At 40.3% G+C, this 25,163-nt stretch overlaps 1 protein-coding gene and 1 pseudogene across 2 annotated transcripts; one reads left to right on the forward strand and one right to left on the reverse strand.

Annotated features, from left to right (window-relative positions):
• Positions 1-370: 370 nt before the first annotated feature.
• On the reverse strand, positions 371-3,667 carry LOC143281475 (uncharacterized; annotated as a pseudogene).
• An 871-nt stretch (positions 3,668-4,538) lies between these two features.
• Positions 4,539-25,100, forward strand: LOC143281723 (BTB/POZ domain-containing protein 9-like). 2 transcript variants are annotated; one of them, XM_076586995.1, is made up of 12 exons: positions 4,539-4,579; positions 7,896-8,251; positions 9,069-9,204; positions 10,221-10,451; positions 10,799-11,063; positions 15,351-15,570; positions 17,932-18,051; positions 20,056-20,165; positions 21,350-21,539; positions 22,658-22,765; positions 23,501-23,579; positions 24,030-25,100. In XM_076586995.1, exons 2-12 carry the CDS (start codon positions 8,067-8,069, stop codon positions 24,582-24,584), a joined length of 2,199 nt encoding a protein of 732 aa, XP_076443110.1. In that variant the 5' UTR covers positions 4,539-4,579; positions 7,896-8,066; the 3' UTR covers positions 24,585-25,100. The 2 variants fall into 2 exon arrangements, with proteins under 2 accessions (XP_076443110.1, XP_076443111.1); XM_076586996.1 differs by lacking the exon at positions 4,539-4,579 and adding an exon at positions 4,586-4,807.
• Positions 25,101-25,163: the final 63 nt, after the last annotated feature.

Genomic DNA, 25,163 nt, shown 5'->3' on the forward strand with positions numbered 1-25,163 from the left:
GTGCTACAAGAAGAGTACCCCCCAGAGACTGGTAGTTGGTTCCACTGAGAGTGCATATATTGTCATCTTGTTTTTGTTGCGGTGTATCCTTTCATTGATTTATTTGTATATGTAACCTACTGATGCCAACTGAAGAAAAGTGGTCCAACTGAGTATGACTTGGATTGTTTTTTGTTGCTGTATATCCTTTGTATTGACTGGTTCTATGTGCTACTGTGTGTTATTAAAGTGACTATTGTTGATACCATGATTTTTGCCACGAGGACTCTTTCTGTGAAAATGCACATGAGAGAGAAAATACTGTTTACATTGTTAACTCGAAGTTTCACAAACTGACCTGTTATGATTTATTTCTTTTAATTGACAAAAGTGAAATGGTTGCTTCAAATACAATCCAGGAATGTGAACACTAACATGGTAACAAAACAGTTACAAGTGATTTCTTGAATAGCCACCAATTGAGCCATGTGGTCAGGCTGTAGTCAGTGTCATGTCATACTTTGAAATCCCCACCAACTATCCACAACTGCTAGAAGACGAGATACATACAACAAAACATACTGCACCAAATTTAAAAGCATAGCACCATTTTTTTCCTTATATATTGAATATCAATCTTTTCTCAATGCAAACTCACATTCACCAACAATATGTGTTAACCACACACACACACTACACATGCTTAAAAGCAAAGATTTTTGCAAATAATGCAATCCATGAATGTGAACACTGACATAGTAACAAAACAGTTACAAGTGATTTCTTGAATAACCACCAACTGAGCCATGTGGTCAGGCTGTAGTCGGTGTCCTGTCATCATGTCATACTCTGAAATCCCCACCAAATAACCACAACTGCTAGAAGACAAGATACACACAGCAAAACAAATCACACCAAATTTAAAAGTATAGCACATTTTTTCCCTTATATATTAAATATCCATGCAAAAGGAAATTCACCAACAGTACATGTTAACCACGCACACACTACACATGCTCAAAAGCAAAGGTTTGTTTCAAACAATACAATCCATGAATGTGAACACTGACATAGTAACAAAACAGTTACAAGTGATTTCTTGAATAACCACCAACTGAACCATGTGGTCAGGCTGTAGTCGGTGTCCTGTCATCATGTCATACTCTGAAATCCCCACCAACTAACCACAACTGCTAGAAGACAAAATACACACAGCAAAACAAATCACACCAAATTTAAAAGTATAGCACATTTTTTCCCTTATATATTAAATATCCATGCAAAAGGAAATTCACCAACAGTACATGTTAACCACGCACACACTACACATGCTCAAAAGCAAAGGTTTGTTTCAAACAATACAATCCATGAATGTGAACACTGACATAGTAACAAAACAGTTACAAGTGATTTCTTGAATAACCACCAACTGAGCCATGTGGTCAGGCTGTAGTCGGTGTCCTGTCATCATGTCATACTCTGAAATCCCCACCAACTAACCACAACTGCTAGAAGACAAAATACACACAACAAAAATCACACCAAATTTAAAAGCATTGCACAATTTGTTCCATTATATATTAAACATCCATGTTTTGTCAATCCAAACACACATTCACTAACACACTTTACACATGCTCAAAAGCAAAGATCTCTCTCACACGCACATTGTTATTTATTATCCACACACACACGCACAAACTACAGTCAAATTTGTCACCAAATGTGAGCACACTAAACATACAAAAGCAAAGACCTATCACACAACACAATGCTATTTATTATACATACACCCACACTACACTCATTATTGTCACCAAATCTGAGTATACAAAACACACTTAAAAGCAACAATATCACATAAACACTCACAAATATGTTATTATGTAGTACTATGCTCATCCTTCATGGACCTTCGTACGGCCACCGCAGGCATGACGATTCACAATACAGTTTTCTTAACCTTCACACAGAAGCACCGAAGAATCAGATCTAATAAAGAACACCAAAACAATCAGTCTAAGACAAAAGTCCACCCATGACAGCCTCCTTGCCGATAAAGGACAAATGATATGCAAGCATGACAAAACTTGAAAGTTTCAAACGAAAGATTCATGCATACAATTTGATTTAGATTACAAGCAACTCTATTCACCTATCCTGTCTTTATGTGTCTGTCCATGACAGTATCACAAACTGTCTGATCCACTGCTGGTTTTCAGAGTCTTTCTCAAACCTTTCTGTTTCTTCTTCAGATTCAGTTCATAACGTACCTTGTCCATCATTATCTTCATCTTGTGATGAATTCTGATTCTGAAGAACAGATCTAGAATGTGAATAAGAACATCACCAGCAACTTTTGTGGACAAAGACTGTCCACACTGATACAGCGTGTCATAGTAACGTTCTGTGACATCTGTGGACTCCAGACATGCTGCCACAAAAGAGTTAACACTGACCTCCTTTACATCATTGCCAGTGCCAGCCAACTGTCGAAATACGACTTCCACTGTGCAAAACATTTCAGAAATGTTAGGCTTAACATATGTTAGGCCACCCCTATCTAACAGTTTTGTCATGTCTGTAGCACTCTGACTGCAGCCTTCTTCCTCTCCAGAGTGCAGAGTTAAATTATTTAAACATTCAATCTGTTCATCAATGTGGTGGTTTTTCTGCAGACGCCACAGCTTTTGTTTGATTTTTTTTTTATTACTGACCCAGCTACATACCTAATAACCGTTTTTTCCTCTTCGGAAATGAAAGTATCTGGTTCACAGTCAGACTTCCTGTTGCAGTAACAGTCTGAAACCAAACGTTGGAATATTCTCAGAGCAATCCAGGCTGATACCTGCGATGGTTTCGTTGTTTCTGTGAGGCTTTCCATGTTTTTGAGGAATGCACAATGGTAGTTCCCCCATGCTCTCTCCTTGGCTGCATTCAGAAATTTACTTCTTGGAACAAGGCAGCTGGTCAGGAAACTCCGCTTGGGAAGCAGCTCATCACCTTGAAACAAAAGGTCATACTGTACTTGTAAATCTTATATCTCAATGAACAGTGCCAAAGTTTTTCTGGTTTTAGTCCATAAAACTAAAGGAAAACACTGGTTCCATTCAAAAGAACAAATAATCCCAAATGCTGTTCTGTTATTCTGTAAGTATGTGTGCAACGTAATCTGGGCCATTTGATCCTTCATGTCCTTTTTTTATTTTCCCATGCACAACATATTCTTCCACATACACAAGTATTAAAGAAAAGGGAATAAGAAACAGGGAAATTTTAAATACAAACTCACTAAAACAATAATTACTGTTATCAATATTGAATGTACTCTTCACACACACATGCACAATTACATCCATGTTCAGCATAAAAATATGCAGCCAGCTGTCACGGAGAAGTAAAAAGGAAATCATATTGAAGAAAACAATAATTGCTTCTGAATGAACAGTGATGAAAGAGTGACTTTTTTCTTTTCTTTAAAGGAACTGATCCATGAAAATCAATTTAGAGAACAAAGAGGCAATTAGTGAATTACACTTAAAAAACAAAACATTCTGGTTACTAATAGCAAAAAGACTGCACTGTCAAAAAATGTCAACCACTCCTACTTTTCCAATACTTCAATCTACAAATAGACAGCAATGATTCATAAGGATGAGGCAGTTAAATTCCACTTACTTTTCCTCATGACATATCAATTTACATCCACCACTCACACACAGACCCTTTTCACATCACACAACATAACGTCTCTGCTTACATTGCAAACTGCAGACTGTGTTCTTGAACTCTGAAGGCAGGCAGGGGTCTTCTTTTAATGTCTTGCAAACATCCTGAAGTAACTAAGCAGTAACCTGTGGAGAAAAAAAAGTAACATAAAAATTTTAAAAAGCAAAACACAACTGAAAAAATGTTTTGTCACTGAAGTCTTTTCTCTTTCCACACCCAGCAAAATTATAACCCACTCTTAAACTAGTTAAAGGTCTGTGTATAAAAATGATATGTTTTGACTAAATCATTTTTTCTCTTCCTTTATTTTAATGTATTTACTATTCCAGTGTTCATTTTGTCGAACTTACATATTTTATTTAGTTTACTGCCTGCCTGGATGTCACAGTCAGGTTTTAGATATACCCAAGGTCCAGGCTCTCAAGCATGATCAGCTCATTGGGTTTACGTGAAGATCAGCCACCTGCCTTTCTTTCCCCAGCAGACGTACGTGGTGTAGCACATATGGATTAATTCGCACGCTTTAAATTGACGCCTCCTTGACACTGACACTGAAACGAAAATGAAAGTAGAGTGCTTTTCCTGCATGCCTGTTTGGGGTTTTTTGGTTCATTTTTGCTCTCTTACTATTATCATTATTATATAATAAAACGAAAAGAAGTTATTCCGATACTGTTCCACAACTTTGGGAACTGTCAACGCATTAGAGTACATACATTTATATATATATATTTTTTTGTTATTGAGAACACAATGTACAACCTTCTTGTTGCTTTTGTTGCAATTTTATATTTGACCAATCGTAAGCCCTGAGACTTTCAGCCCGACTCATTCACTGATATGCATCAACCAACATGGCGGCTCATTCAGGGTTTGTAAACATGAAATAACATTCTTTTGTTTTTCATGTACTGTCGCGCACAGTCCATGGAAGGGAGTGCCATCCATTACACAATGTATGCGCTGATTTGAAAATGATATGTTGCTCTGTGGAAGACAGTCACCTCGAGTCGAAATATCGCCGGTTATTTGGATGACCGCGTTGAGACATCAGACCTGCAGATGAGCAACTCTGTTGAGTGTTTTGACGAGACATGATGTAATTATTTGTAGATTTTCCTTCAGATAATATCCGCGACAGCTTCCCAACTTACGCTTTTTGTTTGGTTTTAGCTCTTTCAACGTGACTTGTTGCTTTAGTTGTTGCATTTCACTTTTGTAAACTGTAACCTCATGTGTACATATTGATTTTACGAAACGAAGTCGGCTAAATAGTAGATAGATCTCCGAGACCACTTACCGAGAAATTTCTAGACGTCGATCTCTGTTGCGTAATTTTTAGGTCTTATCTACATAGGCTATAGCTAATCTTTATCGATTGCTTAAAGAATAGATATTTGGTATTTATCCAGAAGTGGTAACTGAAGATTCTGCTGGACTATATTTTATTTTAAAATAAATTTTGTCATTTTTCAGTACAGTGGATCAGCATTCATTTTCATAAGGTTGATTGGCTTAAACTGAAGAAGAAATGTTTCACAGTTTTTGGTGATTGTTTGGGATAAAGAAAGTAGTTTGAATTAAAGAGGGTTATTTTGTCAGTATTTTTACCAGGCAGGCATAGACAGCCTCCATCGTCCTTCTTTCCACAGTAACCATTTAAAATCTTTGTGCCCAGTTCTGCTCTCGGGTGGGAGCTGATGTTGATGGTGGTTGTGTAATGGTTAATTGATAGATGAGGACTAGTCATAGCAAAATTTGACATCGTCTGTATTATTTTAAACAATACTTACAAAACACGGCATTCTTAACCCTTTCATTGCCAGGGAAATAAGATTTAAGTGAAATCTATTTGCCAGGGTTTTTTTTTCACTTCACAAAAAACAGGTACAAATTTAAAAAAAAATTATGTGCTTTTTGTTATTGGAGAAAGACCTATAAAAGTATATATTTTCTGAAAGGTAAATGAATAAAGAATACAAAACACATGGTATTTACCCATTTTATATATTTTTAGTGACTTGCTGTTGTTTTGAAATCAGTGTTTTGTTTTTTGTCACATTTTCAACTTGTTCATTACAAACATTAGTCAGGTGATTTGTACTAAAATATATTTTCTGGAGAAATGGAGATCTGCACAAACAAAATTATACTAGAACAACCACAATAATAAAAAAAAAAGAAAGAAAGAAAAATAGATAGATACACAATGCATTGTGACTTCTCCAAGGGACAGTATGGATGTGAGGCCACGCCCCCTCAGTCTCCCCCCCTCCTCTTCACCCCTCACTTGATCCAGTTCTCATCAGACTGTGTTGGCTGAGTGCTAAGAAAATGGCTCACACTGTGTCCTGCTAATAATTTGGTTAATCTGTCGACTGCTACGACTGAACAGCCGGTATCACTCACTGATAGTCATATCTTGGCCACTCTCTTGATTGCTCCCTTTATTTTCCATCAAATCATCCTATAATAAATGGTCATCACTGTCTTCTCCTTTGAATTTATGCTTCAATTCTTTCTGAGGATCAGCCAAAGAAAACAATCTTGGTTGATTCAGTTCGCCACGATCGCATGTCTTGAGCATTGCGTCAGTCCAACATCTTGTTGAGTGAGCGAGGAGAGGAGCCAGGCAAACACTGCGGCCAGTAACCCAAACAAAACGTTCAAATAAAAGACTGCCTCATGACATTGATGGTGTTTCTAGCTATGAATAGAATCTAGAAAGATTCCCCAAGATAAAGCTACCAGCATTTTTGTCAACGAACTGAAATCAAAGCAGGGAAAAGTCAGAATATTTTGATAACGAGTTATCTCATCATTGTGGCAGCCAAGCATACATGCTTGCCATGACGAGTTATCTCATCAGATAGGCAGCCTACCGGTTAAGACACACACGCACATAGAGTGATAGACACACACAAACAAACAGACACACCTTAGCAGGATGGAAGCATGCTCTGACCTCTAGCACAGAGATATATTGACATTTTAAACATCTTTGATTCCTCTCTACTTCAACCGGGTTTCCCCCCAACTCTCCATTCAACATTCAAATATGAAAATTTATGAAAAAATTATACTTCAGCAAAATGTTTACAATCACCAGTATGTGCAACAAAAGTCCACTCTACTCATATAAAACAGATTACTTAAGATTTTTTACCAAATCCCAGCAAAGTTATGATTCATTTTTTGACATTGCCCAGAGCTGTGTTTGGCCTTGTTACTTTCTCGAGGCCTGACTAAGCGCGTTGGGTTACACTGCTGGTCAGGCATCTGCTTGGCAGATGTGGTGTAGATGTGTTTACACAGAACAGCTTGTGTTTTAGTCTGATGTTTTATCATTTATTTTGGGGACATTATCAGCTGGGTGGAAGGCACCAGGAACAAAGAATTATGCCATGGGACTTGTTAGTAACTTTCAATTTCCAAATTGCCGGAGCTTGTCCTTTGAACGGAAAACTGGGAACCATACAACCCCTGACTACTGAAGGTAGTGAAAAAGAGGTACCATAAAGCCTATAAAGATAAAAGTATGCACCTGGAATGTAGCTGCAGAGAAATGGACATGCCCAATTTCCAAAAAAAAAATTGTGTATGTGGTGCAGAAAGGCTGTTCATCAGAAAGCTCTGGATGCAGAAACACAGGTGTTGCATATCCCCTACTGGCAGCATCCACAACTTTTCCCCTCAGAGGCTCAAGACAGAAATGGTGTTTATAACAAGGCATGGATGTTCACTCCGCCAGTCACACAGAGGATTGGAGGGAAAGAAGAAACATGGATTAGCCCCAACCCCCACTTAGCCATATGTGGTCATAGAAAGCATTCTTGGGTGTGCTGATGAGAGACATGGAAATTAGTAGAAAGTTCAGTATTAAGAGTTCAGGAGTATTTGAAAATAGTTTAATATTAATGATTTTAGAGGTTTTTTTTAAAGTTAATTGAAGAATGAATAAACACATTTCCTTGCATAAATTTTAGGATTGTGTTCGTTACTTTGTGGGTGAGAAAGACACATGTTAGTGATGATATGAATGAAACTTACTGGTGATTAACAGCTATTGTTGATACATGTGTGGTGAGTGTGTGTGTATATACATTTACAAACTTGTATACATGTCATATACTTGTGATATGTAATATATATACATGTGCTTGAATTGTGTTCGTAATCTGTTTCAGAAATGCCGCAATCGAAATCAGTGATAAGATCTACTGAAATTAGTGGTGCTCAACTGTGGTGGTGTTTTAATCTTTACAAAGGGGGAAAAGTGTTTAAAGCAACACACTGTGAAATTTTAGACCAAACGAAACAGAAAAACTCTCATCTTGGTGACTTTGCTGGTCATCAAAATGTGTGATCATCATCATCTGCGATCCCCAGCCCCTGTGGGTGTGGTCGACCACATTGCGTCACTGTCTGAGAATTTTGGAGAGCTGGTGGACAATGATGAGTATGCCGATATCACTCTGGTGGTGGAGAGCGTCCGCTTCCATGGCCACAAGATCATCCTGGCTGCCAGATCGGAATATTTCAGGTGTGTGTGTGTGTGTGTGTGTGTGTGTGTGTGTGTGTGTGTGTGAATTCATGTGTGTGTATTTGTCTAATTATAAGTATAAAAAAACAACTACTGTTCTCATCAATGAACGTTAAAATCACTTTGATAAATAATTACTGCTGTGTCTGCCAAATGCTTTTAGAACATCCTGCCAAGCAGTGAATGACAATACTGAGGTATATGAATTGCAAGTTATACACATGCAGAAGATCAAATGCATTTTTTTGCATCGGTGGCCATGTTATCTATGTTTGGTAGGTTTTGGAAACATGAACGTACCCAGCATACACCTACAGCTAAATATGGAGTTGTAAAAGTTGTTTTAAAACAGCTAAGGGTGGGGTCTTTTGTTGATGTTTTTTCACTTAGATGGAAGGCAAGTGGTTAAAAAGGGTTAGGATAGGGAGATTTGTAGCCAGCAAACACTATGTGTGTGTTGTGTGTGTGTGTGTAAAATTTTATAAATAAATTATATAGAATGCAATTATTAACTTCAATGGCAAGATAAATATGCTCTCACATTTAAAACTGACAAACTTCATACATGTATGAAGATGTCGAGGCAACTAACAAGGCAGAATGCAAGATAGAAAGATGTGCAAACATATTCAGTGTTGACATGCTTCCAGTTTTGAAGACATTACTTAAAGCAGCATATATACTCTGTGTATGTGCTTGAGTTTGACTTGTGTGTGTGTGCGCCAAGCAAATGTATCTGACTAAGTTGGAATGAAATGCCCATTTTATAAGGACAGAGTTTCCTGAATTCTGTCTTCATTGCTTTCCCAATGCTCAGGGCCTTGCTTTATGGGGGCATGAAGGAGTCACAGCCTGGCACCAGAGAGATCACGCTACCAGACACTCCATCTTCCGCCTTTGCTGCCCTGCTCAAGTACATGTACACTGGGCGAATGAACCTGACTGAGATCAAGGTAAGTCTGTCGGGTACATTATTTGAAAGTGAGTCGTACTTGTGTGACGCTGAGGAATTTTTGTCCTTGTAGTGACAATACTCAGCAACAGGTGACATTATTTATGGAGAGTATTATTGTTAGTTGCTGTAACTTTTTTCCCCCTTTTTCTTTGAGGCCATAGCTGTTGCAGCAAAATTATATCAGCAAAGTTGTATTTAGGAGGTGTTGGAGGTGGTGGTGGTCTGGAGTAGACCAGAGGTAATGGAGGAGGTGTGGAAAGGCTGCAAGGCTTAATTTCTGCCCCAAATACTGTAGCTGTACCTGTACCTGTTGTTGAGAGAGCCCGAGGAAGAGGGGCCTAACGATTGCGATTGTGCCTTAATAGCTTGATTGCCCAAATGAGCTAAGTAAGTTTGTGACCTGTTAGAAGTCTTCTTCACACACAAAGCATGAGTGTCAAAGAATTGATAGACAGACAGAAAATATGAAAAAAAAACTTAGCAGTATGAAGAAAACAGGATCAGGAGTCAAAGATGGCTGCCGGAAAAAGAGGAAGCTAGTCAGGGATACAGAGGGGAGGTAACCTACTTCCAGGAGGTTATCGGCTGTAGCTGCTTTAGTTTTCTCCGCATAGGTGGGTAGTAGTTTGCACAGAACAGGAATCAGAATCCCTGCCAGAGTCTGCACTGGTGGGTCACGGTAAAGTATGTTAGATAAACGTAATTTTTGGGAAAAAAAAAAATCCTTTTTGAGTTGGATAGAGAAGCTCAAGATAGGGTAGACACATCTCCACAGTACAGTGCTACCCTTGTTTTTTGTTACTTTTTTCTTTCTGTCTACAAGCGTGTATGTTTTATTATTTGCCCTTGAGAAGCTGAAGAAAGGGAAGAGCACATCTCCTCAGTACAATGCTACCCTTGTTGTTTTTTTTGGTTTCTTTTTTCTGTCTGTCTACAAGCGTATATGTTTTATTATTTGCATTACTTTTCCTTTTACTATTTGTTGTACTGTGGTTTGTTTTTTTTTTCACCCAGGAGGAGAATCTTCTGGACATCCTGGGCCTGGCCCACCGCTTCGTGTTTGTGGAGCTGGAGACATCCATCTCAGACTACCTGAAGGCCACGCTCAGCCTGCGCAACGTGTGCTGCATCTATGACCTGGCCAACATCTACTCCCTCACTTCCCTGTGCAACGTCTGCAAGGACTTCATGGACCGCCACGCCAGCGAGATCCTGACCTCGGAAGCCTTTCTGCAGCTGTCTCTGGTACTGTGGGTTTTGGGGGTTTTTTGTCGTTTTTTGTTTGTTTGTTTTTTGTTTTTGTTTTTTTTGTCTGTTTCTTTAAGTGCTTTTTGTTTTTAAATGCTTATATCATGCACTGGGAGTGGCAGTGATTAGAATGGGAAGATAAAACTTGTCTTTGAACAGTCCATGCTCTTTTTAATTCCTTTTTCAAGTAAAGTTTGCCCTTGGAAAAAAAAAATCAGTTGATAGATACTTTCAGATCAAGTATCATCTTTGAAGTGGGGTGGTAAGGAGAAGAAATATCACCTAATTTCAGTTGTTTTCCATGAAAGCTTTTTTTTTTTAATTGTTCTGTCCTAATTTTGCAGATGTCAGTGCGGGATTTGATCATGCGGGACTCCTTCTGTGCCCAAGAAATAGACATTTTCCAAGCGGTGTGCGAGTGGGCTGATCACAACCAAGGCACTGACCCCACTCCGATACTGGAAGCAGTGCGCTTGCCACTGATGACAATGAATCAGCTGCTGAATGTGGTTCGAGACACTGGTCTTGTGACGTCAGATTCTATCTTGGATGCCATCAAGCTGCAGACGGAGTGCAGAGACATGGATCTCAAATACCGTGGCTTCTTAGGTGAGTGATTTTTTTTGGTTTTTGATATATATGACCCTCCACCATGAAATGAGTCGCTTTGCACCAAGGTCGATTTTTAGTTATTGGTATATCATAAATCTGCAATAAAAGAGCTTTACATCAAAAAAAAAAAAAAAAAAAAAGTTTGTAAATCGGATGATTCTGTGAAAAGTTATTGTGATTTTAAGTTCTACAGTTGCGAAAGTAACAAACTGAGATTCTACAGTTGCGAAAGTAACAAACTGAGAAATCAAGGCTGAAAAGTTTTGGAACATGTTCATAGCAACCACATACTTCTAAGCAAGATATGTTCATGAAATTTGGCGCACACATGCTTAGTGGCAATATCCACAATTGCACAAAGTTTGAAAGAAAAGTATTGAGTGTACTTGATTTTATTCAAATAAGAATTTTCATATTTTTTTGGAAAGAATTGCGACTGAGGTGTAAGTATACTTACTTTTTAATCAGCTCAACATGACTAAAAACCTTTCAGTTTTAAGATTAGTTTAGTTGTGGTGTTGTTTGTGGTTCTATTACAATGAAACTTTTGCATTGTATAGTATGTGTACTAAACATTTAGGCCAGATTAAAGGGGAAAAATGCTAAATCATGCTGCTGAATCATGTAATTGTTGTAATTCAATGTGGTCACTGATTACTGTGCTTGTGATATTACTACAATCCATGCAACAAGCACAGCAAAATAACAAAAAAGTTCCACACAACAAAACTGCTCACACAAAAGGTACAAGTTCACGTGTGTTTTATCCTAGCATAACATCAAATGAAATACACTTCATAATCCAAATGAACACTTCAAACACTTCATCTGCAAAGAAAGCCTACTTGCCAAAGCTATACTTCACACAATAAAGACACACAACCTCATCAGTCAAACACTCAGTCTGCTAAAAAAAAATGTGCAGATATGTGGCACAGGTAATCAATTCTTGTGGTACAAAGTGTTAGTCATCAGGGTGGATGGTGTTGATGTTGAACCTTCTTCCTCCACTCTTTTTTCTCCACCGGTGGTATCAGTATGTTCATGGTTTATCCTGAAACAGTTTGTTATGTAATACTTCTTAATCTCTTTTTATTTTCTTTGTTTTGAATTATTTTCTATATGTTCTGAAGTGTATTCAATAATGCTAAAAATGTTAGATTTAATATCAACAGTAATTTCAGTTTTGTATATCTGCATCACAGCTTTCATTCTTTACACAGGACTTTACAAAATACTTTACTTCTATGTATTTTATCAGAAAATAAAAAAGAATACACTTATATATATATATATATATATATATATATATATATATATATATATATATATATATATATATATATATATATATAATCAGATAAAGCAGTTTACTGATAATAAAATTATCAAATAATGATTATTAATGCTGTATCACTATGAGTATCAGTGTGCAATTGCATGACATGCTGCAGTGCAGTAAGTTACTTTATGCATAGTGGCATGTCAAGCACATGCACACTGATATCATTTATGTAAATGTCTATGCAAGACTTTACACTTCAATACATTTACATCTATACAAAGTTTGTAAAAGGAAACTAAGTTTGCACACTTAATGGTAAATTTATACTATAAATCAAAGTACATTAACAGTTGACCACAAATCACTCACTCATAGATAGCAGTTCACCAGCTGACAGTTCTTTAGTTGACAGTGTAGTAAGTGTGGTGGTGTTGCCTCTCCTCCTAATGACATGACTTGCCAGCAGTGATCTCAGAATTATTCATTAGTGTACAGGCAGGCATATAAAGTACCATCATAAAAAAACCATATCTTTCAGGGCTGAAAAAGAAATTGAACAATTAGTAATACTGTTAGTATTTTCTGTTCAAACAACTCTATATTTATTTACCTCAAAACAACACACACACACACATACACAGAAACACACAGACACAGAAACTCACAGACACAGACACACACACACACACACACACACACACACACACACACACACACACACACACAGAAACACACATACACACACACACACACACACACACACACACACACACCAACCAAGCACACATACACATAAAATCTCTTTTGAAGCAAATTCTGTGAAACTGAAAACTTCATAATGTCATGCCCTTGTACCACCCCATGCTCAGTTACATGTAATGGTTAAACTGTGAAGGGGCCATATATATGTGTGTGTGTGTGTGTGTTTGTGTATGCGTTTGTGTGACATATTGTGTGTGTGTGTGTGTGTGTGTGTGTGTGTGTGTGTGATTTTCTTTTAATTTATACTCTGTTAATTTCCTCAGATTCACTTTATTCTTCTAATCATTTTTATTCCACATGTCAAACAGTGAATTTCTGTACCAATGTAGAGACAATCAGTCTTGAGTCGATCATTGTTAATTTTTTTTTTTAATCAATTGATTATACCATCATTACATTTCAATATTTGTCAATGTGAGTAAAATCTGATTGCTTACCTTCAGACACTTCAGCTATATCCAGTCCCCCAGTCACTTTGCTTGCATTTCCCTTGTGTGAATTGTGAGATCCAAACACAATTCTCTCACTTCAGTGCAGCAAGTCAGTTTCACTCGTTTCCATGTCAGTCACACCACTGATGGCACCTGGCGTATGTTGATTTCGGCAATTACAGGCAAAGGTTTCAAGCCTGTCTGTATCTAGTGCAAATGTTGATTCCTCATCTACATCAAAATTAATATTATTGTTGATGAAAGCTGAACGACAATCCTGCGTCGTCTGCTTTCGAAATCAATATTATTGTTGATGAAAGCTGAACGACAATCCTGTGTCATCTGCTTTCGAAATCAGCGTCGCCTTCGTATTCACTGAGATCGATTTCATGACCATCATCCTAGTTGGAATGGTCAGTTCCATCAATGAAGTACTGGGTTAGAAACTCACAAATGTCATCTGCTTCACTTAATGGCAAAATGTGTGCAACGCAAGTGTATCTTGTCAGGAAATTGCCAAATCTCTCTTGAAATGCGTGCTTCCCTACACTGTGACCATGTTTATTAAAGCTAGCATGCTGAATGGCTGGTTTCGTCACGTGGTCTCTTTCGGCCAGTGACAGAGGGGGTTTTCCTTCATAGTGACGCATTGTTTACGTAGTGTATCCTTATTTTGAATGCGATGATTAGCTCGTAGTTTAAAACTTAAACAATGAGGAGGACACTGACTGAAAGAGAAGGCCTTGACCTTTAAAATGATGTATGGTTCGACCGGTCAATTCCAAAAGATAAGGGAGGGCAAGCTTGTCAAAGTTGATCAGTTTTGCGAAGTCATAGGCAATCAGAATGATGGGTTAGGTATTTCAAGCACACTTTTAAGGCAAAAGAAGACACAGTTATGCCTAGATACTTCGATATGAGATAAAATAAAGCCTAAAGTTTACTGTGAAGTCAAAATCTGAAAATCGACAACCTGACCCCCACCCGCCTAAAATCGCTGCTAGCGGCAAAGTTGGTCAGGTGCAAAGCGACTCATTCCGTGATGGAGGGTCATATATATATATATATATATATATATATCCATTGAGATTAATTGTGGCTGAGGTATCACCATTAAATCAGTTTGTTTTGATCACCAGGCCTGTAAGTTAACTGAGTGATGTGTGTGCATGCTTGCTTAAGGGTTGTGTAGAAGCTACATGCCATTTTAATTACACATACTTAACCGTGACCCACTATAGTATGTCATTTTTACCCACCCAGTGTTGTCTGTTACTGTGTCAGACAGATTTATGTCCATGCTTGAAGGATCGGAACACTATCTTCCTACTCCATCTGTTATGAATGTGTGTGTTTTTTTGTGTGCTTTTTTTAAACCAAATATAACCTTGTGATTTCATTGTTGTGCTGAATTAATTTTAAAATATATTTCTTGTTACATATATGCAAGGTCAGATAGTGCTCTTGTCTATACATTGTGTGTGTGTACTGTGAAAGTTTTATGTATGTGTATGGTGTGTGTGTGTGACTGTATGTGCATGTGTACGTGTGTATATGTATGTGTGTGTGTAATATGTGTGTGTGTGTAATATGTGTATGTATGTGCGTGTGCACTGTGTGTCTGTTCATATGGGTGTATACCTGTGTCTGTGTCCTATGTGTTTGTGTATATTTGTGTGTGAGTATGTTTGCACTAGTCTCAGTGTGTGTGTTTGTATGCGCATGTTTGTGTGTGTGTATGTGTGCGTGCACGCAAGTACACTGTGTGCGTGTGTTTCACCTGTTTGATATTTTTGTGCCACCCAGTGCCGGAGGAGAACGTGGCAACGACACGGCACGGGGCCCAGGTGATTCGGGGCGAGATGAAGTCGGCCCTGCTGGATGGGGACGTGCAGAACTACGACCTGGACCGCGGCTTCACCCGCCACCCCATCGACGAAAACAACGGCCAGGGCATCACCATCAAGCTGGGCCAGCCCTACATCATCAACACCATCAAGCTGCTGCTCTGGGACCGGGACATGAGGTCTGTGTGTGTGTGTGTGTGTGTGTGTGGACCCCCTCGACTTCTTCTTTATTTGATTAACCCTTTGACTACCCCCGAAAACGGATTACGGCTGCCTACACAGCGAGGTAAAAACGGTCATACACGTAAAAGCCCACTCATGTACATACGAGTGAATGTGGGAGTTGGAGCCCATGAATGAAGAAGAAGAACCCTTTGACTGCCATGAAAAACAACAAAAAAAAACCCATCTGCAGAAAGCGGTGTTTCAAGTAGTAAAACAATATCCAGAACACACCGCCAAAAAGTGAGAAAAATTTATGGTCTGGATATGAACCACTCTGAATCAAATGTGTGAATTTTCAGCCTTGCACAGTTATCTCCCTTCTTTTGATGTCGTCAGTGATGTTACCATGACCCTGAATTCTAAGGGCATGCCACTCATTAAAAAAAAAAAAAAAAAAAAGAAGGAAAATAAAGTCAAAGATCCCATAGCCTTTCACAGCCATCATGGCTGTGGATTCACATCTACTGTATTTAGGGTTTGGCATAGGAAGGTGTTGGGGATGGGTTCCAATCTTCTCCTTCTGCGGTTTTAACCCCCCACCCTACCACCCCCCACCCTGCCACCCCACCCTTACCCGCCTTAACCGAAGTCGGGTACCCATTCATGCCTAGTTGAAAATCAGAGCACAGTGCCTTTCTCAAGGACACAGCTCAATGTGACCCCTAACCCTGACCACCAGCCAACACCGAATCAGAAGTCCAGTGCTTAACCGATTCTGCCATGCTGCCCCCTTAAATGTCTTTATAATGAATATATGTTGTGCCTTTCCATCCAAGATATATGTTCAGTTGCACAGAACAATATAAAGTAAAGATTCGTTGATTTTGTGAAACATGTATTTAAAGTCTAAAAAACAAAACAGTTATGTATAAACCATGCACAAACATCCAGCCAAACACTCAAAACATTAAACTTAATCTTTGTTCATAGACACTTGAAATCAGGACATATACAAAACAAATATAAATCAGAATACCTCGATAATGTCACATATCACACCACAGTAATTAAATCATTGTCACAATACTTATCGCCATGTCACAACTCTTTTTCTTTTGGACTTGTGATAGATCCATTGTGATCAGTGTATTTGTATGTGTATTTCTTTTTATCACAACAGATTGCTCTGTGTGAAATTCAGGCTGCTCTCCCCAGGGAGAGCGCGTCGCTACACTACAGCACCACCCTTTTTTTTTTCGTATTTTTTCCTGCGTGCATTTTGATTTGTTTTTCCTATCGAAGTGGATTTTTCTACAGAATTTTGCCAGGAACAACCCTTTTGTTGCCGTGGGTTCTTCTACGTGCACTAAGTGCATGCTGCACACGGGACCTCGGTTTATCGTCTCATCCGAGTGACTAGCGTCCAGACCACCACTCAAGGTCTAGTGGAGGGGGAGAAAATTAATTGGCGGCCGAACCGTGATTCGAACCAGCGCGCTCAGATTCTCTCGCTTCCTAGGTGCATGCGTTACCTCTAGGCCATCCACTCCAGGGGTTTGCAGCCCCTGTTGAGGCATGGTGGTGTGTCCTTGGGAGAGGCACTTCACTCTGATTTTCCTTACTCCACGCAGGTGTGAATGGGTTCCTGGCTGCATTTGGTGAAGGTTCGAACAGCTGAAGGAGAGTATTGGGCACCCTCCTTTGCGGAGCCCTAGACTCAGTAGATAAGAATTCACTGTGGCAGTGGCCGTAAACGGCGATGGGACCTTTAGTTTAACTTCATCCTTTTGTCTCCATTTTGTAGCAGGAAGAAGGAAATTTGGAATAAGTGGAGTGCCTACTGGTAATCCATGTGACTATGAAGCGAGTGTCAGGGGCTTTGAATCCCATATGTACAGACTTGGATTACGTCAAATGATGGTTTCGGTTCTTGTCATTTGGATCAGGCGGTAAAGTGAGGTGCCTTGTGCATCAAAACGAGGTGCCTTGTGCAGCATGCAATTAGCACATGTAAAAGAACCCACAGCAACAAAATGATTGTCCATGGCAAAATTCTATAGGAAAAGGCATTTTGATAGTAAAATAATTTTTTTTATACACTTCCCAAAAAAAAAGAAAAAAATGGTGGTGCTGCATTGTTGTGACATCTCCCCAGGGAGAGCAGATGGAATTTCACACACACAGAACTATGACAAAAAGTAAGACAAGACAGTACAGTACAGTACAGTACAGTACAGTACAGTACTACCATACAGTACAGTATAAAAAAAGGACCAAATTTCAAAGTACCAAATATTTTATTGTTATTGCAGAAAATCCTCTCTATGTATTCAGAATTGTACACTTTGTCGTCATTATTTTCTTTTTGATGGCAGGTCCTATTCATATTACATAGAGGTATCCATGGACGACAAGGATTATGACCGGATCATTGATCACACCAGCTACCTATGCCGGTCCTGGCAGAAGCTACACTTTGCTGCCCGTGTGGTCAGGTGATTGTGGATGTATACAAGTCTTGTGTTCTTGTGCGGTGAAAGTGTGAGCACAGGAGGACGGAAAAGTTCGGTAGTTGGTGTCTTCCAACATTTTACATTGTACTCTTCTTCTGTTATTATTATTAATTGCAATGTTTTTAAAAGCGAATATGTGAAATGCTTTTATTTGAGAACATATGTTTATTACTCTTGTTTAATCAAGTTATCTGCGTGTGGGGGGCGGGGGGGGGGGGGTGTGTGTGTGTGTGTGCTGATTATCTGGTTGTGGTTTTCCGCAATTCATCTTTATTCTTATCTTATCAGTCTATTATAATCAATGTGCAGTATAGTAGGCTATGTTTATAATTATATTCAAATAATGTTTCTTAATTCTTTCTGTTTTTACATTAAGAATACTAGTTATTACCTGCAGTGTGTGGATGTATGTATGAAATGATGTATGTGATATTTTTTACATTTGTATCTTCGTAATAATTGTAGGGGCTGTTGTTGGCTTTTACAGTTATGTCCCCATGTTGTTTACTTGTCTATGTTGTGATAATGCACCTGACCAAATTTCTCCAGTTGGAGATAATAAAGATATCTTATCTTATCTTTTCTTATCTATTATTATTATTATTATTATTATTTCATTCAGTTAGTTTATTTGTTTATGCTATGCTGCCCCATTATCTGTACCATTTCAGTGGCATTACTTCCACACCACTCATTCTGAGTCCCCCATGCCTCACCATTTTTCATCTTCTTCTCCATTAATTCTGTAAAGAATCGTTAATGCACTGCACTGAAGAACTGTTCACCAGGTTCCTCCAGGTCTGTCGATTGTGTGCCTTGTGTTGGTGAAAAGCAGATGGAGACATATTTGACCTTTCAAATAAACCTGTTCTTGAGGTCCAGTTTAAGACATAAGTAAACTGCTGGTTAAAAAAAATTCAAACACTTGTCTTCAAGAGCTACACTTGTGAACAAACGTTTCTCTCCAAATGATAAAGCCAGAAATGTTTTCAAACACACATGCGTAGAGCAAGTTTAATTTTAACAAACTGGATGGAAGATTCTTGATTTGTTGATAAAGATCTTGGTTTTTGGTGGTGGTTTGGGGACATTATGCAGTGAGCGATGGTGTCTGTGCATAAGGAGGAAGGTGGCAGAATGGTTAAAACGCTCGTCTGCGAGTACAGAGTCCGTGAGGGTATGGGTTCGAATCACGCTCTCACCCTTTCTCCCAAGTTTGACTGGAAAATCAAACTGAGCGTCCTGTCGTTTGGTTGAGATGTTGAGATGTTAAACCGAGGTCCCATGTACAGCATGCACTTGGCGCACTGCCCCAAGATGTGTTGAAGGTGGCAGAATTGCTTGCTTATCTGCCAGCACAGTGTCTGTGAGGGTCTCGGTTCGATTCCCACTCTCGCCCTTTCTCCCAAGTTTGACTGGAAAATCAAACTGAGCGTCTAGTCATTCAGGTGAGACGATAGACTGAGGTCCCGTGTGCAGCACACACAAAGTAATGCCTCCCTGAGAAACCAAAGCTGAAACTGTACAAACCTTTTCTGAATAAAAAAAAATAATGGCCTCATTCACCTCCTTTCAGTAACAATTTGGAAATATGGCTTAATCCAGAGACTTGCATTAGTTACAACCTATCATTGGTGCAAGTGGAAAGAAATGTTGTTTTTTTTTTCTCTATGTTTAATCATCTGTGTTTAAGCCAATTTTGTTATTGGCAAACACACACACGAGCCAAAAAAGGAGCAGATGCCAGGCCTATGCAAAACCCAACATGTCGGTCAAGTCTGGAGAGCATACCCTAGGCTTGAATGAAATATTTTTTAAAAGAAAAGAAAAAAGAAGAAACACTTAAACAATATGAATAAGTGAATACATGAAAGTATAATAAAGTGGAAGATACCTAGTTAGTTAATGATTGAAATGTGAATGAAAATGGTTTACATGTATAATGGAAAGTCGCTAGTTTTTTTGTGTTTTTTTTTTTTTTTTCAGATTCATCCGTGTGGTTGGCACACATAACACGGTGAACCGGGTGTTTCATCTGGTGTGTCTGGAGTGCATGTTCACCAACAAGCTGTTTCAGCTGGATCAGGGACTGTTGGGTAAGTCTTCCAGACCTCTTAGAATTTTTTTTGTGGTGTGTGATGCATGTGCTGATGGCCTAGAGGTAACGCGTCCGAGTGAATCAGTGCGCTGGTTCAAATCGCGGTTCAGCCGCCGATATTTTCTCCCCCTCCGCTAGACCTTGAGTGGTGGTCTGGACGCTAGTCATTTGGATGAGACAATAAACTGAGGTCCCATGTGCAGCATGCATTTAGCGCATGTAAAAGAACCCACGGCAACAAAAGGGTTGTTCCTGGCAAAATTCTGTAGAAAAATCCACTTCAATAGGAAAAAAAAATAAAACTACACCCAGGAAAAAATACAAAAAAAATGGGGGGCTCAGTGAAATCTTTTTTTGTTGTTGTGGTTTCCAAACTTGCTGACTTCTCTGGAAAACATAGAAATGATTTATTCATTTGCATTTATTCTTTTTGCTATGTTGTTGTAACTTGTGAATGCATGGTTGATTTATAAACATGTGTGATTGCTTCTTCACTGAGTAGTTCTCTCCTTACCGGTGAGTGCAGCCATGAGCTTCTTCAGAGTTTGATGATCAGAGATTTGGACAGTGGCAAATTTCGAAGTTTTATGTAGAATGATGGAGGTAATGCAGAGATTTCAGGCTGAAACAGAAAGTAATTCATGCATAGTGTTGAAAACAGTGAAAGATTTTTTTTTTTTTTTTTTTTTTTTTTAAACCACTGAGAAAGTTCCAGGCTCATGCCTGGAGTGTGGCTGCCTTTGTTGGTTTAAAAAAATCTTTATTCAGTAAACATGTTGTACACATAGACAGCAGAGCACCAACAAGCTAACAGCTTCTGTTGTGCTCAGGAAAAATAATGTTGAAATACATGTTTCCAATTGGATATAGTTGACAGTCATTGCAGTCACTGTTTTTTGAGCAGCTGTGGAGATTAATAAACTAAAAGAATTTACCGTTTAAAGACACATTCTAAAGAATAAATTGTTCAGTCTTGAAATACGGCTTCTTCATTCGTGGGCTGCATCTCCCACGTTCACTTGTATGAACACGAATGGGCTTTTACATGTATTCAGACTGTTTTTACCTTGCCATGTAGGCAGCTATACTCCATTTTTTGGGGTGAAATACAGCTTAATCTGGAAGACATACAACCTACAGATACAGAATTACTGTATCATGCCTTGGTTTCTTTGCTTGCAGTCCCCTCAGAGAACGTGGCCACCATCAAGAACAGCGCCTGCGTGATCGAGGGGGTGAGCCGCAGCCGCAACGCCCTGATCAACGGGGAGACGAGGCAGTACGACTGGGACTCGGGCTACACCTGCCACCAGCTGGGCAGTGGGGCCATCGTGGTGCAGCTGGCTCAGCCCTACCTCATCTCCAGCATGAGGTGGGGAGAGGGTGGAGGGGTGCAGGGGTGCTGTCTGGTAGGGAGGTGCTGTCTGTGTGTGTGTTGGGGGGGACGTTATGTGTGTGTGGGTAAGTATCTGTGTGGGTGGGATGGGTGGCTGGTGTTGGGGTTTTATGTATGTGTGTTTGTGCGTTTGAATGACACAGGAAACAAATGATGAGTGCCTAATGGCAGCCGTCATTCAGCTCTACCCAGGTAGGCAGCCGGTTGTGCAAATGAACCCGTGTTTGTGACAGCTTAGAGCTCGTCTCCGACTGAGGATAGGCGCGATATAAATATCCATGTCATTCATTTATTGTGCTTGTGTGGGGGACAGGGGAGGTGGGGGTTGTGTATTTGTGTGTTGTATGGGTGTATTTGTGTGTGTGTGTTTGTGAATGCAGTTTGGATGGGTTGGGTGGCGGGAGTGTTAGTGTGTGTGTGTGCAGTGTGTGTGGGGTTATGTGGGTGTTGTATTTTTGTTTTTTGTTTTCTAATTGTGCTTAATGCATGGTGCAGATTTCTGTGACCTGGATTTACAACTGATCAGAAAGACTGGCACCTGAGATTTAGCGGAAGGGCTAAGAACTTCTTTATGTGAATGCAGTGTAACCTCTTGTCAAGCTTTCCACTGTGTGAGCTGCACTGTTCATCAGGTGTTGAGGTTTCATGTGGAGTGGTGGCCTAGTGGTAACATGCCCACCTTGAAGTGAGGAAATCTGAGTGCACGGGATTGAATCCCACACTTGCCAGAATTTTCTTTCCCTCTTCTAGATCTTGAGTGGTGGTCTGGATGCTTGTCATTTTAACGAGACAGCATGCACATAGCACACATAAAGAAATCTAGGCAACAAAAGGTTGCCCACAGCAAAGTTCTGAACAAAAGTGCGCTCTGTAATACATGTGTGTGCGTGTGCATGACTGAAGCCTGACTGAAAGACTGAGGAAATGAATGATGAGCACTTAAAGTCAGCTGCCAATTGGCTCTACCCAGATCGGCAGTTTTGTATGCAAATGACTCTGTGTTTGCAAAGCACTTAGAGTTTGGTCTGTGACTGAAGTTAGGCTCTTATACGGATCAGTAATAATGATGATAATGTTTGTTGTGTCATGGACAGGTTGCTGCTGTGGGACTGCGATGACCGCAGCTACAGTTACTATGTGGAGGTGTCCACGGACTCGCAGAAGTGGCACCGGGTGGCCGACAAGAGTCATGAAGCCTGCAAGTAAGTGGTCAGGGGTGTTTATATATATAGAGCATGCTGCCACATTGTGTTTGAATATTGTTATTTGTGTGATGTGTACCGTATTGACATTCTTTCCTGAATAAAATTCTGTATAAAACTTAGCTGACTTGGTTTGTGTGTGTGTGTGTGTGCATACGTGCATACAGATACATGTATATGTGTGTGTGACTTTATGATCTGTTTTCCAGTTTCTTAGAATTTGGTACACCCGGTCGGTCAGTTACAGTCTTGCATTTTGGAACATCTTGTGCTCTGTCTCATTCTGCCAGAGCTGTTTGTGTGCACTTGTGTATTTTTTTTTAAAATATATTTTATTATATGATTGGTGATTTCTTAATTGCTGCAGAAAGATTGCAGCTTATGATGTTCACAGTTACATGTGCATACACTGTCAATAAAATACAGTTGGAAAGGATTGTGTTTCATGTGTGGCTGTTGGTTGTCATACTGCAAACTGCTTGCAACTGCAGATCTTTTAAAGGATTTCTTTTTGTTGACACAATTAAAACATATGGAAAAAAGTCTTATGCCCGCCGTGAACTAGTTGTAAATCGTCCCCCCAGAGTCACATACACTTAATTTTTTTTATTTATTTGTTTATTTTTTGTACTTGAAAATACTTAATAAAGAAAGGCACCTTGCTCAGCCTTTGCACTTGGTGTATTTGCTTCAGTGTCTGCGTGACTAACATTTGTATTGCTTTCAATCTCCCAGATCATGGCAGACACTGGCCTTTGAGCCCAGGGCGGTCACCTTCATTCGCATTGTTGGTACACACAACACAGCCAATGAGGTAAGCTGGCTCAGCTGTGAAGCTGTCTGTTGTGCTTGTGTCTGGTACAAAGAGAGTTTTAATCATCTTTTAAACCAGAGATAATTATGAGAAGATAATAAGAGGTAAGGTTCAGGTTGTTGTGAGGGAGAGGATAGCAGCCTCTACCCTCTTTCCATGTACTCTCTCTCTCTCTCTCTCTCTCTATATATATATATATATGTGTGTGTGTGTGTGTGTACATATCAAAATAAATGTATGAAAATATAACTCATTCTTACTCACTTTATGGGGACTGCAGGTTTCTTCTTGTCCTGACTGGCTTTTACTTGTGTGACACATTGGAATGCTTATAGATTCAGCATCCCAGTAAAATATCACGATTCCTGACTGTATACATCCACCACCATATCAAAGCTAGTGAAAGTGACCTGTGTTGCTGACAGAGGTGATGATGATGTTGTTTTTCAGGTGTTCCACTGTGTGCACTTTGAGTGCCCTGCTGACACGGCCATGGCCAGCCTGATGCAGAGTGTGCCCTCCTCCGGGGGGATGGGGGTTGTCGGCGCAGCAGGAGGGGGCAGCCTGACCTCGGGGCCCCCCAACAGCCCCCACATCTCTCCGCGGCCCCCCGCCCCGCTGCACATGTCGTCGGGCCCTCAGATGCCCCTCATGGAGCCCAGCGATTTTTTCAGCCGGGGCTGCAGCCCCCCCCAGGGGCACAGCGGTGGCGGCGGAGGTGGTGCGCAGGCTGGAGGGAACCACCACCACCACCACCACCACCACCTCTCTGGCGCCGGCGGAGGAGGAGGTGGAGGGGGAGCTGCTGGGGGTGGTGGTGGTGGTGATGGAGGAGGGGACGGGCAGCAGGCCCACCAGCGGCACTCCAGCGTGAGCAGCAACGCCAGCAGCGGCAGCAACCTGATGGGTGGCGCTCCCTCGCCCCGCCTGATGGCCCTGGATGTGTACGCCCGACCTGAGTCACAGCAGGACGTGCCGGAGGCTGACCGCATGGACACCCAGTAGTTTGGTGGCTGTGTGAAGGTGTCGTCGTTGGGGCGGGGGAGTTGCTGGAGAAGGAAATAGTGGGGCTATAAAAAAAAAAAAAAAAAAAAAAAATCCTCACCTGTTTTGGTCAAGGGTGTTGGGGCGGTAAGATGGGGGTAGGGAAGGATAGGCTGTCGACCTGGACACCCAGTCGTCTGCTGTGTGAAGGCCTTGTTGGGGTAGCTGGAGAAGGAAGCAGTGGGGGTAAAAAAAGACCTCAGCTGTCTTGGCCCAGGATGTTGGAGGCAGTAAGATGGGGGTGAGGGTGAGGGGGGTGATGCTGACCACATGGACAACCAAGCAGTCAACTGCGAAGGTGTTAGGGGTTGGAAATGGTGAGGGTTATAATAAATTTTAAAAAAAAAAGTCCTCAACTGTTAAGATAGGGGTGTGTGGGGCTAGGCTGACCACATGGACAGCCAGAAGCTTGCTGTGTGGAGGTATGGGTTGGGGTGGCTAGAAAATGTGGGGTGGGTGGGAGGGGGGGAGTCCTTTAACTGTCTTGGGGTGCTCGTGTATTGATCTTGGGATGGTAGGTAAAATGTAGTTTGTGATTTT

The sequence above is a fragment of the Babylonia areolata genome, chromosome 4, assembly GCF_041734735.1.
Source record: "Babylonia areolata isolate BAREFJ2019XMU chromosome 4, ASM4173473v1, whole genome shotgun sequence".
NCBI classification, from domain to species: Eukaryota; Metazoa; Mollusca; class Gastropoda; order Neogastropoda; family Buccinidae; genus Babylonia; species Babylonia areolata.

Excerpts from the sequence above, each read along its gene's own strand:
- LOC143281723 (XM_076586995.1), top strand. The coding sequence starts at position 8,067 with ATGTGTGATCATCATCATCTGCGATCCCCAGCCCCTGTGGGTGTGGTC. Across the intron at positions 8,252-9,068 it reads GCCAGATCGGAATATTTCAG|GGCCTTGCTTTATGGGGGCA; the intron begins GTGTGTGTGTGT and ends CCCAATGCTCAG. Across the intron at positions 21,540-22,657 it reads TACCTCATCTCCAGCATGAG|GTTGCTGCTGTGGGACTGCG; the intron begins GTGGGGAGAGGG and ends TGTCATGGACAG.